Below are 16,133 nucleotides of genomic sequence, written 5' to 3'. Positions count from 1 at the left end.
AGGTTTGGCACTCTCACAAGGAATTTCCATGCTTACGTAGCATGTTCTTCTGCCTCGTTCTTCTCACTTAAATTCTATTTCACAATCCTATGTGCCAGTGCATTTTAGACCTCTCACACATCTGATCTCTCTTATCTTACTTTCATTTCACAGAGTAGTAGTTCACTATGTTCACTTTCTAACGGTTTAAACAAGGAAACTCTAAGGTGTAGAAAGGCTAAGATCACAATCCTCAAAAGTTTATTTGTAACTCTCATCCTATTTTTCTACCTCATTCTGTATTCAACACCTTTTCTTTCTTGTTACGTTTGTCTTTGATCCTGGCTCAAGTCTCTCACAGTCTGTTTTACTTGGCTGTGAAGAACCATGCCCATATGTAGCGTTGAGGCTGAAAGAAACTACAGAGCTGTAGCTGGAGCGGGGCTGGAGAGGGGCTGCCAAAGCAAACTTAGGGCTGCCAAAAGAATTCTCTTCTGAAGAATATCGTGTTTCTCGACAGTGCCTGGTTTATAGCTCAAACTAGGGTTAGGAATAGCATTGAAAGTCTGAAATGCAGATGGGATGGGGCTAAAGAAGGTTTGGCAAAGGTGAAATAAGTCTGACAAGATAGTTTTTCTCCTAGTAATATTAAGGGTCTGGACTGAACAGCGCCACTGACCTTTAGCTCAGCCTAGGGTTTAGGGTCAGGGCTGGTGGAAAGACCAGAGCTCCAGCTGGAGCAGAGCTGCCAAAGAAAAACAATGGCTGCAAAGAGATTAATCCCCCGGAATTTTGCCAGAGTCCAGGCAAGTGCTGCAGTGGCTTTTTAGGGCTCAATTTAGGTCTAGGGTTAAGCTTGGAAAAAAAGCTCAAGGCTCCAGCTGGGCTGAGGCTGGAAAGAAGCTGCCAATGGAGAATTAGTTCATCCAAAAGTTCACCCACAGGGAATGTGTAATCTCTAGATGGGCTGGAGTGCCCTTGCAAGGCCCTGTATTGAGCGGAACTAGGATTAGGGCTGGAAACATGCATTCCTCGAGGCCCTGGAGTGTGTCCAGAGCAGGGCTCTGAAGCTGGTGAAGGGCCTGGAGCACAAGGCCTGCGAGGAGCAGCTGAGGGAGCTGGGGATGTTTGGTCTGGAGGAGGCCCAGGGGAGACCTCATTGCTCTCTGCAACTGCCTGAAAGGAAGTGTGGGGAGCTGGGGTCGGCCTCCTCTCACAGATAACCAGTGATAGGACCAGAGGGAATGGCCTCGAGTTGCTCCAGGGAGGTTCAGGTTGGAAATGAGGAGACATTTCTGTCAGAAAGAGCAGCCAGGCACTGGGATGGGTTGCCCAGGGAGGTGGTGGCGTCACCATCCCTGGGGGTGTTCAAGGAGAGGTTGGACGTGGTGCTTGGGGACATGGTCAGTGGGTGACACTGGTGGTACAGTGCTGGTTGGACCAGATGGTCTTGGAGGGCTTTCCCAACCTTTACGATTCTATGATTTCTCTAATATAATTTCTCAAATTTCTCACTCGTTTATTTTCACAGAGCTGACGCCCTCTGCCGGCACACGGCGGCACCTGCCGGGGCCAGCGGCGCCGGGAGCGCTGCCCGTGGGGAGCGCCCGGGCGGAGACGGCTCCCGGACCCCCGGGCTCCGTGAGGCGCTGCGGGGCGGGGTCCGCCCTCAAAATGGCGCCGCCCTCAACAGGGTCTCCACTGGAGGCAGCTTCCAGAAGTTTCTCTGCCCGCGTTAAAGATGGCTTCCCGGCGTCCTGTGGACTGCGTGACGTCACACCTCCCCCGCCTCCCGGAGCCAACGGTGCGTGCGTGCTCTGGAGTCACGTGGGCTGAGCCAGCCAGTCGGCGTGGGCGCGCGGGCCGGCGTTGCGTCATTGTGCTGGCGGCGCGGCGCGGAGCGGGGCGGTTACGCAGGTGTGGGACGGGGGCGGGCGGCCTCGGGGGCACCGCGGCGGGACCGGGACCGGGACCGGGACCGGGCGCTCCTGACTCCCAGAGCCCGCCTCGGGCCGGCTGCCCCGCGGGGCGAGAGCCTGGGGGTCTGGGGGCCGGGCCGGGGCCGTGCCGCCTGTTGAGCTCTGCGCTGCCGCGTTCCTGCCCCTCGCGCTAGAGGCGGCTCGCTTCAAGCGGTAGCTTCACAAACAGCGAGCGCACCGCAGGCTCTGGGAAATGCGTTACGCGGCGGGCGCGGAGGGGGTGGGGCAGGAGGCGGCGTGTCGGCCGCACGAGTGGGCTGTCCCAGCCGGGCCCACCGCCGGCGCTTCCTAGCAGCGAGGCTGGTTTCTGCCTTCGTTTTTCTTTCTTAGCGTTAAATTTCCAGCAGCGCGGGCACTCGTTTCTGGTGCGTGATTGACGTTTGTTATTTAGAGCACGCAAGTTGCGCTTGGCAATGTATGCCTGCGTTAGGAAGGGTTCTTCGAGAAAAGCGCTGGGAATCGGCGCGTCTGGTTACATCAGAACTGCGCGAAGTCACGGAGTAGCTGGAGCAGGAAGGGCTTCCAGCCCCTTGCATGTGACACGCAGTACTCGTGGAAATAGGGTAAAGGTGCCGTGTTACACGGCCTGGGGAGCCTGTAGGCTGCTGTGCCCGCACGCTGGTGATAGCTGCGTGAGTTACGTCAGGGCCTTCTGGTCAGGGCCTTCTGCTCAGAGCTGCTACGGAGTAGCCTGAGCTCCTGCGCTGGGTGTGACCTTGACTGAAATCTGACTCTATAAAGATATTTAATTCATCAAAAGAGCAACTTAAAAGGAAACAACCTTTCCTAAAGCTTTTTCCATCAAGTGCATTACACTGTTTAGTCATTTGGTGTTATACCTGACTGAAGTTTATGTAGAGTTTGGAAGATCTTACGCTCTTTGAAGGAAGAATGCTCACGCAATGTTTTTCAAAATAAAAATTAGTTGAGATAATTCAAACATAAATACGTAAAGGCTCTTGGTGATAACTTCTGTGTAAGAAATTTAATGTGTTTTTCTGGTTTTTGGTAAGCACCTTGTTGCAGAAGATAACCAACAGAAATGGAAAACAAATACGGATGGAAGAACAGTTAAATTTTGCTTAAGAATGTTCTAGTTCTCATTACAGTACTCAAGAATCAGGATCTCTAATTATATATTACTATTATATGGCGTGGAGTAGTTGAGAATAAGCAGTAAATATATGGTTTTTGTGTGAAAACCTTGTAACAAAACTAAAACACATTTTCTTGTGCACTTGCAGGAAAGCTGTTAAACTAAGCAACCATGTTGGCTGCAAGGCTAGTGTGCCTGAGGATGTTACCATGCCAGGTGTTGCGCCCCACCATTACTCAGGCTTCCCCAGCATTGAGGAATTCCAGTATAAAAGCGTACCAGCTGTGGCAGCCTAACCAGGTAAGGTAGATGTCAAGGGGCTGAGTGTTTTGCCAAGAGAATTGCTTGGCATGGAGTACCTGTTTTGAACACTCCTAAACCTTTGGCTTGTTTGAGAAAGCTACTGTTACTTAGTGAAGGAATAACAATAATCATAAACAGAATGCTTAAAAGTAATTGAAGTAATATTTTCCATTTAAATTATTAGAAAAAAGAACCTGAAGCAGGTAATTAGCATTGGGCAAGCCTTATTATGCAAGGTGGGGAGAGCAAAAGTTCTACCTCTTCCTAGGTCCTTGTTTGCTAGTATTTTTCCATCTTAAATGTTACGTTAAATGCAAAATTTATTTTCAAAAACAGTAGTGTCGTGGTTTAACCCGGCTGGCAGCTAAATACCACGCAGCCGTTCGCTCACCCTCCCCCCTCCCTCTCTGGGACGGGGGAGAGAAAATGGAAAGTGAAGCCCGTGAGTTGAGATAAAGACAGTTTAATAAGACAGGAAAATAATAATAACAAAATAATAATAACAATAATAACAATAATGTTACAATGGTGATAATAGGAAAGTAATAATAATATGTACAAACAAGTGATGCACAATGCAATTGCTCACCACCCGCTGACCGATGCCCAGCCTAACCCCGAGCAGTCCGGCCCCCTCCCCCCGGCTAGCCACCCCTATATATTGTTTAGCATGACGTCAGATGGTATGGAATACCCCTTTGGCTAGTTTGGGTCACCTGTCCTGGGTCTGTCCCCTCTCAGCTCTTACTGCACCCCCAGCCTGCCTGTTGGCAGGACAGAGCAAAAGGCTGAGATGTCCTTGGCTTGGTATAAGCACTGCTCTGCAACAATTAAAACATCGGGGTGTTATCAGCACTCTTCTCATCCTAAGCCAAAACACAGCATTCCACCAGCTACTAGGAAGAAAATTAATTCTGTTCTAACTGAAACCAGGACAAGTAGTCTCAGTATGTCTTTAGAGCCGTTGCCCAGGCCAGAGTAATTCTTGAAATCTAGCAGGACTATCCAGAGTCTTACTGGCAGTTTCAAAACTGAACTGTCATTATCCAAAGACTTCATGGAGAGAAGGTAGTTGAGTCTACTTTCTGTTTTCATCTTATGCATAGAAAACTCTTTTAAGCACCCTAAATTGCAGGCTGTGATTTTTTTGCTTGTTTGTTTTGGTGGGGTTCTGATTTTTTTGGTGGTTTTGTTTGTGTTTTGGTTTTTTGCTTTGTGAGGAATGCTACATAATTATAACGGTGGAGTTAGATGTTGTTAGGTGGGGGAAAAAAAAACTGCCTGAAATGCTTTGGTAGACTTCCTGGATTTTATTGCTCGATCAGCTAATGCTTGTAGTAATGCTTGTAGATCTCAATTTTTAGTATTAAAACAAACTTGCTACTTTGAGCAATCCCTTGGTCAAGTGCCCATATAATAATTCAGAAATTTCTGAGCAAATGGTTGACTTCAAAAGCAGTTTCTGAACTTAAAGTAGGAGTTCTTATACCTCCTGCAGATTGTGAAGGGTTCAGTAGAGCAACGTGCCTTATTTGCTTGGAGCTTGTTAGCCACAGATCTTTAGTTTATCGGCCTTCATTCGACGTTTGTTCTTGAAATCAAGGTTAGATACAAAAGTGAATTCACACTGCTCTCCCAAATTCAGTGGGCAGGAATGTTGTGTTATTTTTTTTTTAACATAAAGTTAAGTAAATAAAGAGTATGTTTTTACATGAAAAGTAAAATAAAGTCTTATGGCCTTGCTTAACACAGTGGAAGTAGAATAGAAATGCAAACATTAAACTTTTTTTATTTTTAGCAGAACTGTTAACTTCAACTTCTGCATTGGTTCTATACTGCTGTCTGTAAATGTCTCTTACAGTTTCCTGAACTTTAATATTCAGTTGTTTTCTCTGAACGTTGTTGTTTCATATACTTGGGAGGGAAGCACAAATAAATTAACTAGCAATAGCAGGTGTAGCAAGTAAATGGCAGTGCTTTGGTGTGTTAAAAGCAAATTGCTTTCTCTCAAAAATGGATTGTTATTAATTTGTCAATACAGTTCATCATAAAGAATGTCTCCTGTTTTATTTCATTGAATCTGTCTTATTTTACCTTTGAATCTAACAGTGTTATACCACTAGAGTAAGAACCGGTGTAAGGCGTGGGAAAATTGGCCAGGAAATTAAAGAAGCAGCATTTGAGCCATCTGCAGAAACTGTGCTTAAAGGTAGGGTAGCTCTGCTTTATATACTCCCAATCTTTTGAAGCTTATCTTAAAACTTCCTTGAAGAAGATGGTTTCCTTCAAACCACTAAGGAGACTGAAAACATTGCTTAGTATTTTAAATTTACTAGCAATTTGGAGACAGTTACTCTGCTTGTCTTTCTCTGTAATGTTCAAAGCTGGAAATACCTCACAGTTTCTCACAAGACATTTATTGTTATCTCTGCTTTGAAGTGCTGTCAGGAACTATAAAATCAAACTTGGCTGCTTCTTAATGGAGACTAGTAACTAGTACTTCCTTGGTTACAGGTGTCTTTAAAATAATGCTAACACTTTGCTCCAACTACTTCTTATGCTGTTTCAAGGAAGTATTCTGCTCTGTGTGGAGTTTGCCAAATAAGGGGGGAAAAAAGAAAGAAAAAGGCCTAGGGTGATGTAGGCATGTAAGGTATTGGTGTACTATGCTTGCTGGTCCATTTAGTGTGAATCAGAGCTTTTTCTCAGCAGGTCACAAAGTGATTGGTATTAGTAGTTCAGCAAGACTTGTAAATGGATGTTAGCAGGACTGAATTGGTTAGTAGAATATACATAGATTGAGAAAAGAATACCATGGCTATAGCACACTGAGGAAGAATGTACACAAAGAAGTGCACAAGTGACAGCATTTGTTTTCAGCTGATAAATACTTTTCTGTGTATTGTGACACAGAAGTAATATGTCTAAAAATCAGACAGTAGAAACTGATGGTAAATCATGCCTTGTTGCCTGTGAGCTTTGTAAGTCGCATCTGAAACTGACGTGGTCTAATCTAATACCGAAGACTTGACTGAGCAAATGTTAAAGGTAGATGAATGACGGGAAAGGAAACAGTATCTTATGTCAGAGGACTTGTTAACTGGCCTTTGTGTTAGAATTCCCAGCTCTTAGTGTAATAAAGGCCAATAAACTTGCCATGATACTAGCTGATCTCAATTCCTACTCTGTTTTATGAAACTGTATGGTGTTGGTAAGCTTAATCTGGAGCGTTCCGTGCATAGCTATCTCAGAAATGGTTACACATTGACTTTCAAAGTTAAGCGGAGCTTTAATAAACCTAATATGGATCAGGTATTAGAGATAAAAACAAAGCCATGTGAGAATGCTTTTAACAGTCCAAGAAAAGCATTCATGAGAGCATGATTTTTCTTCATACAGTTGATCGTCTGGGAAAATTCGTTGTTGCTGGAGGGGCTGCTGTTGGCCTGGGGGCCCTCTGTTACTATGGAATGGGCATGTCCAGTGAGATTGGAGCTATTGAAAAAGCCGTGTGAGTAAGAGAGCTTATTTAAGTAAAGAGCACTTGGAAGTGGATCCTCCCTCTTTTTTTCTGCCCCTTCTTTAGCTAGTATCTCCTAATATGCATGTAGTTTACCTTTCGTAATCTCTGGACAGAAAGCCTTTGCTTCTGGCTGTGCAGGATTTTAAAGTATATAACTGAAAGGAAAATTTAAATAACTCAGATTTAAATAGATACTGAGTTATGTGAATTCCTTTGTTTAGCTAAATTTGAAACTGGAGGTGTGCCACATGCAAATAATTCATAAATTATGAAGAGTAAAACAATTGTTAAGACCACTTTGCCTTGTGTTCCTCTGAGATTATTCATTAAACTTTACACATTTCCTTACAGAACACTGTATTAAGGAGTTTCCTTTGAATACTCTACTTATGTTGGTTTAAACTCTTAAACTTAGATGTATTGCACAACAAAGCCTCGCTGATGACAGCATCTAGTTACGTAGACTTAAGTCAGTTACTGGTAAGCATAGGTGTGGGAGAAAGTGATGCTGGCAATGTCTTGATTTGCTTACTCTACTATTAGTCACTTCCAAATACAAATGTGTTCATTGTACTGAGGAGCTCTCATTCGTGTCCAGTTCTGCTGCTATTGTTAGAGCTCTCCAAATGACATGCCTGGCTTGTGATACCAGATAAATGTGCACAAAGTGACTCAGCATTCTGTAAGCTGCTCTGCAGGCTGCTTACTGCCCAGTACATAATCTATAGACAATTTTCTTTGCACTCATTTGTTGTGTGTATACACCACTCTATACTTCTCCATATTTAGAAAAAAAAGATATTATTTCGCATGTAAGCTTCCTCCTGTGTATACTTTCTCCTCAGAATTGAACTATCATTAGCATTCTTTGTAAATCACAGTGTTGCTAGAATTGTTACATAATATCTGCATGTAGTGGGGGAAGATCTAAAAGTTCAGACTCCTGTTGTAAGCTGAACTCATGATACAAGTTGCTAAACCACACAATTTTATGATACTTCACTTTTATCCATAACTATGAATATATTTAACAGCTTGGATGTGCTTTTTTTTTTAATTGGTCTTCATTCTGGTGTCGATAACTGCATAGATATGTACAACTACTTTTTTTTTTTTCAGTATTTGGCCACAGTATGTGAAAGACAGAATTCACTCTACTTACATGTACTTTGCGGGAAGCATTGGCTTGACAGCAATGTCAGCTGTTGCAGTAAGCAGATCTCCGGCACTCATGAGCCTTATGACAAAAGGCTCTTGGCTGGTAAGCTCACGTTATATAAAAAAAAATTCACTGAGAAATGACCCTAAATGTCGTGGTTGATAACAAAAATGCTGAATGTAAACTGTTTTGTGAAAAGGAAGGTGGAACTTTGCTTATGCTCTTGTCCTTATCTTTAAAGATCACAGATGTTCCCTAATGATATTTTGTGTTTTATAATTCGATGCATCTAATTGCATGCTGATGTGCGCCTTCTGTACCTCATCAGTAGCGTGTTTTTGACAAACTGCATACATAACATAAAATGCTGTGCTCTGCTGACCAGCTACATGTAAATATGAACCTGTTGCAAGTGGTCATTTGAGGTTAGCGATACTATTTCTGTAGCTTTCTAAAAATGGAATTAGAGTTTCTTACGCATTTGTACTCCTCCCTGTGCTGTTTTGTGTAACTCCTCCAAAGCTCTTGTTTGCCAAGGCCAAAGTGATACTGGTAGGCAAATCATCCAGGCAAACTGCTAACAGAATCTCTGTTTCCTACATATTTGGTGTGCTAAGTGTAGCAGAATAGTAGTAGTTAAATGCTAGCCTCTACACAGCTTTACAGAGATCAAATTAATTATGCTTCCTTGGTAGTAAACCGAAGTTGTATGTTTCTCTAATCAGTTGGCTAGCTGCTGCGTGTTTTTTTCAGAATGAAAAGTAAGAGGAGGCAATGAGGTTTTAAAAGGCGATAGTAAAATCATGTGAACTGAATACTGGCTTTGGGTGGAGAAATGTACAAGGAAAAAAAATAAAGCTAGTCTTGCAGGTACTTTCATGAAAATGGGATTAAATGGAGGAACTGTATGTTTTCCTTACACGAGTAAGAGATTCTTGCCATCTCTCACTAAACTTGGATTTCTAGCAGACTTGGTGTAAGTAAAATGGAAATTACTGCAAGTTAGAATCTGCAAAGATTTTAATATCTTTTACTAGAACAGTAAAGAAATTGACAAATGTTCAAATTATGACTTAGCATAATTCCAGAAAGAGCAGTTTATTGACTTTGAGACTAGGAGGTTCAACAAATCATGTGGTAGAATGGCGATCATACATTCTTAAGCCAACTTGAGCTCTCTTACTGCTGTTCTTACAGGCAATAGGTGCAACTTTTGCTGCTATGATTGGTGCTGGAATGTTGGTCAGGTCCATATCCTATGAAAATAGTCCAGCAGCTAAACATCTTGCTTGGATGATGCATTCAGGTATGTGGCTATAGTCTTCATTATAAAATAGTATGTTCCTGTGTGACCGCATTCTTACTTGAAGAAAACTGTTGATACTATAATAAATTACTATGTTCTGCTGCTGGAGACTTGAGATTTTTCAGAGACCACTGGGATTTCTTAAGTGTCCTTAATGTACCTCTAATTTCTCATACTCTTGTAAAAGTCACGTTCAAGTTGAACTTGAGGTACGTGTTGGATAGAACTGATTTATTAATACCTGCTTTGTTTTTGTGACTGCTTTCTGGCACTATAGCTTGTATAAGCACTGTTGCCTACACTTACTGAAATTCATCTGTACAGGATACGAAGATATTTGGAAACTGATCAGAAAAATACAGTTCTAGTATTAAATAACAGCTTCTTAGATACACATTCCCGTCAGGTTTGTAAACCAAAGATGGGTTTGCAAGAAACAGATCGGTGTCTTACTGATGTTGCATACTTCAAATAATAATTAGACAGACACATTAGGCACGGAAACTGTACTAGATCTCTAGTAGAATTGTACTCTAGAGCTGAAGTAAATTAGTTCTAGAGTACAATTACTTTATAATGAATTTACAGAGTACAATTAAAGTTTCTGTTAAGAAGTTGAATTTATTTCAGTGATGTGTTATTGATCTAGTATGACATTAACAAAACAGGTATAGGTTTCATGCAAGACTAGCAAAAAGTCTGACTTAATTGCTGGACTAATTCTTACTGCAAAAATCTGTCCTGACCTTCAGTTTTGAGCGTTCCTATGGCTATTTTGTAGTTGATTAGTCCATTCAAAGTGTCTCTTAACAGCTGTTTTTGAAGAGATCAGTATGTTGTTTGCTGTTAAGCTTTCTTCCAAAGACAAGCTCACTGAAGTACTCTCCAAAACTAGAGGAAAGTAGGTCGCTGAATTTAAGATTGTGCACCTATCTAGAAGGTAGTGCGATAAATTGGCAAGTGTGTGTGCTGGTGTTCTGTCATGTTAAGTGGATTAGTTTGAGTCATGACTTGAAACATTGTTTTGGCAGGTGGTGTCTTTACCAGAGCTGTTCCAAACCTTACTGGTTTTGTGTTCCTTTGGCTAGGTGTCATGGGTGCGGTGGTGGCGCCACTAGCCTTCTTGGGTGGTCCTCTGCTGATCAGAGCTGCCTGGTACACAGCTGGAATTGTTGGAGGGCTCTCAACTGTGGCCATGTGTGCTCCAAGTGAAAAATTTCTGAACATGGGAGGACCACTTGGAATAGGCTTAGGCTTTGTTCTGGCCTCTTCAATTGGTAAAGTATTATTTTAACTGTCAGAGTAGCTTATAAACTTACACTGCTAGGATGGGAAGCTCACTTTTAGTTACAGGCTAGCCTGTCAGTTCATAGGAGAAGATAACTCCATTACGCTTCTTGAAGACAGAAAATGAATTTATGATTCTGGCAAGTGTTAATTTGATGAATGGTTGACAGTAATGGTTTCTATTGATTAACTACTGGCAGTGAATCAGGAGAACAGTAAACGTTACCCTAGCTTCTGATTCACTCGTTTTTTTCCCTTTTATGTTTCAGGGCATTCTTGTATGAAAGTCCTAGGAACACGAGTACTTTCATGTGAAGAAAAGTATGCACGATTCCTTAGGGTGTTCAAAATTACTGCATTGGCTTCTATGAGACATCTTCTGTTGGTGCATTAAAGTTCCTTGAATCAAAAATGCACTGTAAATTGAGAATTGAATAGTTACTGAAAAACACGTGCTAAAGGAGTTGAAGTTTAACATTACTCAGAGTAGCAAATACAGTAGCTTTCATCAAGGCTATTTTATGTTCTTCTCCAGGGTCCATGTTCTTGCCTCCTACTTCTGCTTTTGGGGCTGGCTTGTATTCAGTAGCTGTGTATGGTGGATTGGTACTCTTTGGCATGTTTCTGCTGTACGATACACAGCATGTCATCAAGCGTGCAGAGACTCTTCCCTATTACGGAGTGACAAAGTATGACCCAATCAATGCGTAAGTATTCCAATGTCACTGTATGTGCAAGAATCAGCTTTGAGCTGTATGGCAGTATGTCTTACCATAAAGAGCCAGACCTTTGTTTACTATTCAAAAGTGTGTCGCTATCAAATGGAAGAAATCATAGGGTTTAGGAACATAATGTGAAAAAAACTAGTGGAGTTAAAACTGAAAGCATCTGCCTGAAATGAGAGAGACAGGATTGAAAATGTGGTGTCATGTCCAGTAATACTGGCTTCCTAAAAAGCACTTGTTTTCTGCAGCATTGTTGAGAGGATTTACAGTTGTTCTCTGAAAATACCTCTCAGTATCAGCTGAGATGAAGTATGTTAACTCTTCTGAAGTTGCTTAATATTTACTGGTCTTTATCACTCTAAATAAAAAAAACAAATGTGATACGGAAAGATGGATTAATTGACCCTCACTAAAGAGCAAGTCTGAACAAGTAACTGCCTTACTGTACCTGTTGTCTATCTGATCTTAGGTGAATTGTTTATCTCCTTGCATCTGGCCTTCTGTCAGTAAAATAGAACACTAGTTGTCTTCTAAATTCATGGAGACAAATAATAGATGATAAAGCATAGAAATAGAGGTCTCCTATAAGAAAAGCATAGTCTCCGTTAAGATTTTTTGCAAATAGATGCTGCTGGCAGAGATGGTACAAAAAAATAAAGGGGTGTTTCTACTTAACTAGGGTAGAGGACATGGTAGAGTTGAGTTTTGTTAGAAACCCTTGATGGATGCTTTTTTTAGAAGTAAATGGTATGAAGTGCAAAATAATACTTTTTATGTTCAACAAGATTAACTTTCATTTCTTCTTTCCTAGGTGCATGGGTATCTACACAGATACACTGAACATCTTCATTCGGGTGGCTACCATGCTTGCTGGTGGTGGAGGTGGCCGTAGGAAGTAAAGCAAGACTCTTCGCAGCTGACAGCCAGGAGTTCTAGGTTGTCTACCTAGTGCATATACTAAATAAAAACTTATGATTACAAGCACTTTTGCTGCAGGTCAGAAGTTTAAAGCATTTCAGCATATTGTTTAAGTGCAATGTGATTCAAACTTAATAGTGTTTCATCAAACACCTTCCAACAATGTGGACTGCTTGAAATTGTACATTATTTGGGGAGAGTAAATTATTTTAAATATATATGAGTAAAATAGTCGATATTCTTCTTAATGGGTTTGACAGCAGTTCAACTTTTGCTTTCTTTTTCTACTGTAAGTGCGTAGTAAAGTAAGTAATTTCTGTAAACGGGTATCCTATGTGCAGATAAGGACGCAAGCTACTTCAGGAAATGCTGTTCAGATGCAACAGTTTTTAGTTAAGTTGTAGACATCATTTTATTTGCATATTAAGAAGAACTGAATAAGTTGGATGTGGTATTGAATGTGACAACGTATTTTGCTGCTTAGGCAGAAATTTCAGAAAGGTTTGAGCAATTTTCAGAAAGACATTGGTCACCTCACTCACCCAGTCCACCAACATACAGAAGGCAATATGAGGAACCTGTGACGCCTGTCCCATGTAAAAACTGTGGTCTCCTTCTGGGGCACATGAAAACTCCATGTCTGCTTTCCAGTGTTTTAATGTTAAGTGGATATAACAACAGCTAGGCTCTTTTGATACTAGATTTATCAAATTGTTGAATAATGATAGAGGTGTGTCTTTCTTCCAGTGACTAAATTTCAGTATTGCAGATGAAGCACCATTCTTCAGAACAATTTCCACTGTTCATCTCCTCTCACAAGCTTGTACAGTTGACACTAAAAGAAAAGGAATTGAGGACTGCTTGCTGTAAAGCCAAGTATCAATTTACCATTTTGATATATGCTGTAGTCTGCCTCTAACTTTTCCAAATTGGTGTGTTTAGTACAGTTGAAAAGAAATGTTCCAATAGGTGGAATTGATTTAACATTAAGACATGCATGCTTGCTGAAGTACATCACGTTATGTTGGAAGATGGGGCAAGTTCTTGGGCACAAAAAAGTTTGAGCTAATACCAACAACTCGGACTTCCATTTTTCCGGTGAATATGCTATGTTTATGTATTCTGGGAAAAAATAAAATTCTAGCCTCACAAGTTGATTGCTCTTACTTCTCATGTGTTAATATAATTTAACTAACTTCACAGTAACTCAGTTAAGAGTACTGTATTTTTTTGGCTACAAATTCCTTTGTAAGAGAATCCTCTGTTTTACAAAATAAAAATTTAAAAAAATCCCCAAAGATGTTTTCCAGTTTCACTGGTTGCCATCTTTTGTGGATGTTTCCCCGATGGAAGATGCTGATCTACACTTGCTTCAAGTGATCCTTCTGGTGTGTCCTGTTGGCTATGGATTACAGCCAGTACTGCTTTTTTCTGTTTACTGCAGTATTTTTAGTTTCTTCAGTCACAGGGAAAAACAGTGGACTGTGAAGAGACTTGTTGCACAAAATCCGTTGTGACCAAAGGTCATACAGCACAAACGAGCTCATGGCACTATTTTAAATGAAGGAAAGCTTTTAGTACTTCGAGAAGGTAGAAATCTCAGGATCACATCACATTGTAGGTAAGTTTATAGGATCTTGGTCTTTTCAAGTAATTTCATACACAGTGGTATGTGTAAACTGATTTAGAGAAACTATACATAGCAGTATAGTTGTCATCAAATACTGTAATCTACAGGAAGAGATTCTAGGGAATCTGCCTTATAACAAAACTAAAAAAGTAATATTTGTGCCTGTAACTAAAGAACACAAGCCAAGCTGTTTTGGGGTTTGTTTGTTTTTTGATTCAGGGGACAAAGCTTTAGAGATTGATTATGAACCACAAGGGGGATCGTGGATGGTTTGAAACAGTAAGGTGTAGAACACAACACTACAACAGGAAAGTCGAAAAGCTTAACAACAAAAAAAAAAGTGCTGAATCATGAACACTCTCATTTGCATTGAGTCTTGTGGGAAGATGCAATTTGACATTGGACTCCAGCAGGAAAATACTCTGGTGCTATCTAGTGTGGGTCTCCAAAAAAACAGGGGAAAATAAGTTCTTTTATATGTGAAGTCCTAAGGAAAGAGCCAAGGTTTACCTTACTTAAGATAGCCCAGATTTGGGGAAAAATAAAAATCTTGATTGTGGTTTGATAGGCACAAGAACCTGGTGCTCATTTTGCAGTGACGGCATCTGTTAGGTTCTTGTGCTGGTTTACTGTCATGGTATTCTTAAAATGCTAACTGAAAACTTGAAGACTTCCTAGAACTAAAAAGAATAGGTTAGTTTTACAAATAAAACTTATTAGGATGCTGTTGTAAGTAGTTCGGTTTGTTTCCTTAAATTGAGAAGTACAGTTTTAAATCAGGAGTTTCTCATAAGTGAGTATTAAGTTCAATTAAGTATATCTTACTCCACAGCTTTGAGAACAAATACCGCTGAGGAAGGGCTAAATAATAATTTATTTATTTTTTTTGTAGGTCTCCTCCTAAACACTGAGTATTTTCAAATGAAAATTAGATGTTTTACAGCCTGAAATTCATACATATAAAAGCTGATCAGTACCTGGATAGACTAATTTTTAATGTCCAGTTTCATTCTATTCCCAGAAAACTGGGAAGCAAAAATAATTGTTAACAGTAGGCTGTAAACTCATAGAAATAAAAAAAAACTAGCAGTCTTAGCAGTAAAGCTGTTTTTGTTGTTGTTGAATAAGGAATGTTATTTAATGTTCTACTGACTATTTTGCCTTCCCCTTTGGGTGCTTTTGTTCACCATGGTTTTGATAGTTACAAAGTCATAAGTTTTTTCATCTTTTGATGCATTTTGTTGTGTCAGATTGAAGATGGTGATAAGTAATTATATTTTCGTATGACTTTTAATTAAAACTCAAAAGCAACAACAACAAAATATTAAAACATAAAAAAGTAGAGTATTTTTAAATAATTAGTTTTAAGTTTATGGGACATGAAATAAATCAGAAAAGCAAGTGTTACAGAATCATAGAATGGGCTGGGTTGAAAAAGACTAAGGTCATCTATTTTCAACCCCCCTGCTCTGGGCAGGGTTGCCAACCACTAGAGCAGGCTGCCCAGAGCCACATCCAGCCGGGCCTTGAATGCCTCCAGGGATGGGGCATCCACCAGCCCTCTGGGCAACCTGTTCCAGTGCCTCACCACCCTCTGAGTAAAAAACTTTCTCCTAATTTTCAGCCTAAATCTCCTGTCTTAGTTTAAAACCATTCCCCCTTGTCCTATCACTTGTACATCACACATGTAAACAGGTGTTCCCCTGTTTATTATCAGAAGCTTTCATAGTTTCCATAGTTTTCATAGTTGTGAGTAAATAAACATGTATTTAAGGAAAACACAATTCTCATGCCTTTGAGATTTAAGAAGATTCGTGTAGTTTAGTGGGAAGTTTAATCAGCAGCTTGACTGCCAATAAATATGGGAGGAATAGGTGTTTGTGTGTGAGCATAGCAGAAAGGAATTTTAAGTTTTATTAGCCAGAAATAGGGTCTTATTAAAATCATGATTCAAAATAGCATAGAACCAAAAAACAGTTCAAGGGGAGAGATTTCAAAACTCACTTCTCAGGTTAATGGGGAATGCAGTTGGTTCTTAATCTTTAGTATAAGTTCCAAAACTGACTTAAGTGCAGTAAGTACTGGGAGCAATTGGATTGCTTCAGGATGATTCGATGAAGGTTGGGCTAGATGGTCAAGTTACAGCCTTTCTCAGGCTTGAAACATAAAAGTCTGTTTAGTCTTTGCACAGTAGAGACCAGTCTGCTGAAAACACTTTATTCTTTTGG

The 16,133-nt window shown here is 40.6% G+C and overlaps 2 protein-coding genes across 7 annotated transcripts in view; both read left to right on the top strand.

Annotated features, from left to right (window-relative positions):
* The window catches only part of LOC311439598 (uncharacterized protein), a gene marked incomplete at both ends in the record, with an annotated part of 94,256 nt that extends 92,441 nt beyond the window's left edge, over positions 1-1,815 (top strand). Inside the window, one exon of the mRNA XM_084525491.1 lies at positions 1,511-1,815. Within this exon, the coding sequence (XP_084381617.1) occupies positions 1,511-1,815 (305 nt within the window). The remainder of the gene's footprint in view (positions 1-1,510) is intronic.
* On the top strand, positions 1,656-13,427 carry GHITM (growth hormone inducible transmembrane protein). Of its 6 annotated transcripts, none has more exons than XM_084525367.1 (9): positions 1,656-1,783; positions 3,203-3,354; positions 5,467-5,566; positions 6,757-6,868; positions 8,000-8,141; positions 9,237-9,345; positions 10,434-10,622; positions 11,168-11,339; positions 12,169-13,427. In XM_084525367.1, exons 2-9 carry the CDS (start codon positions 3,226-3,228, stop codon positions 12,254-12,256), a joined length of 1,041 nt encoding a protein of 346 aa, XP_084381493.1. In that variant the 5' UTR covers positions 1,656-1,783; positions 3,203-3,225; the 3' UTR covers positions 12,257-13,427. The 6 variants fall into 6 exon arrangements, with proteins under 6 accessions (XP_084381493.1, XP_084381491.1, XP_084381495.1 ...); XM_084525365.1 differs by having other exon boundaries at positions 1,751-1,896; XM_084525368.1 differs by lacking the exon at positions 1,656-1,783 and adding an exon at positions 1,944-2,111.
* The last annotated feature ends 2,706 nt before the right edge of the window (positions 13,428-16,133 follow it).

This window comes from Aythya ferina (assembly GCF_964211825.1).
Source record: "Aythya ferina genome assembly, chromosome: 7".
NCBI classification, from domain to species: Eukaryota; Metazoa; Chordata; class Aves; order Anseriformes; family Anatidae; genus Aythya; species Aythya ferina.
Note: the sequence above shows the minus strand (reverse complement) of the source record. Positions and strands in the feature narration are given on the sequence as shown.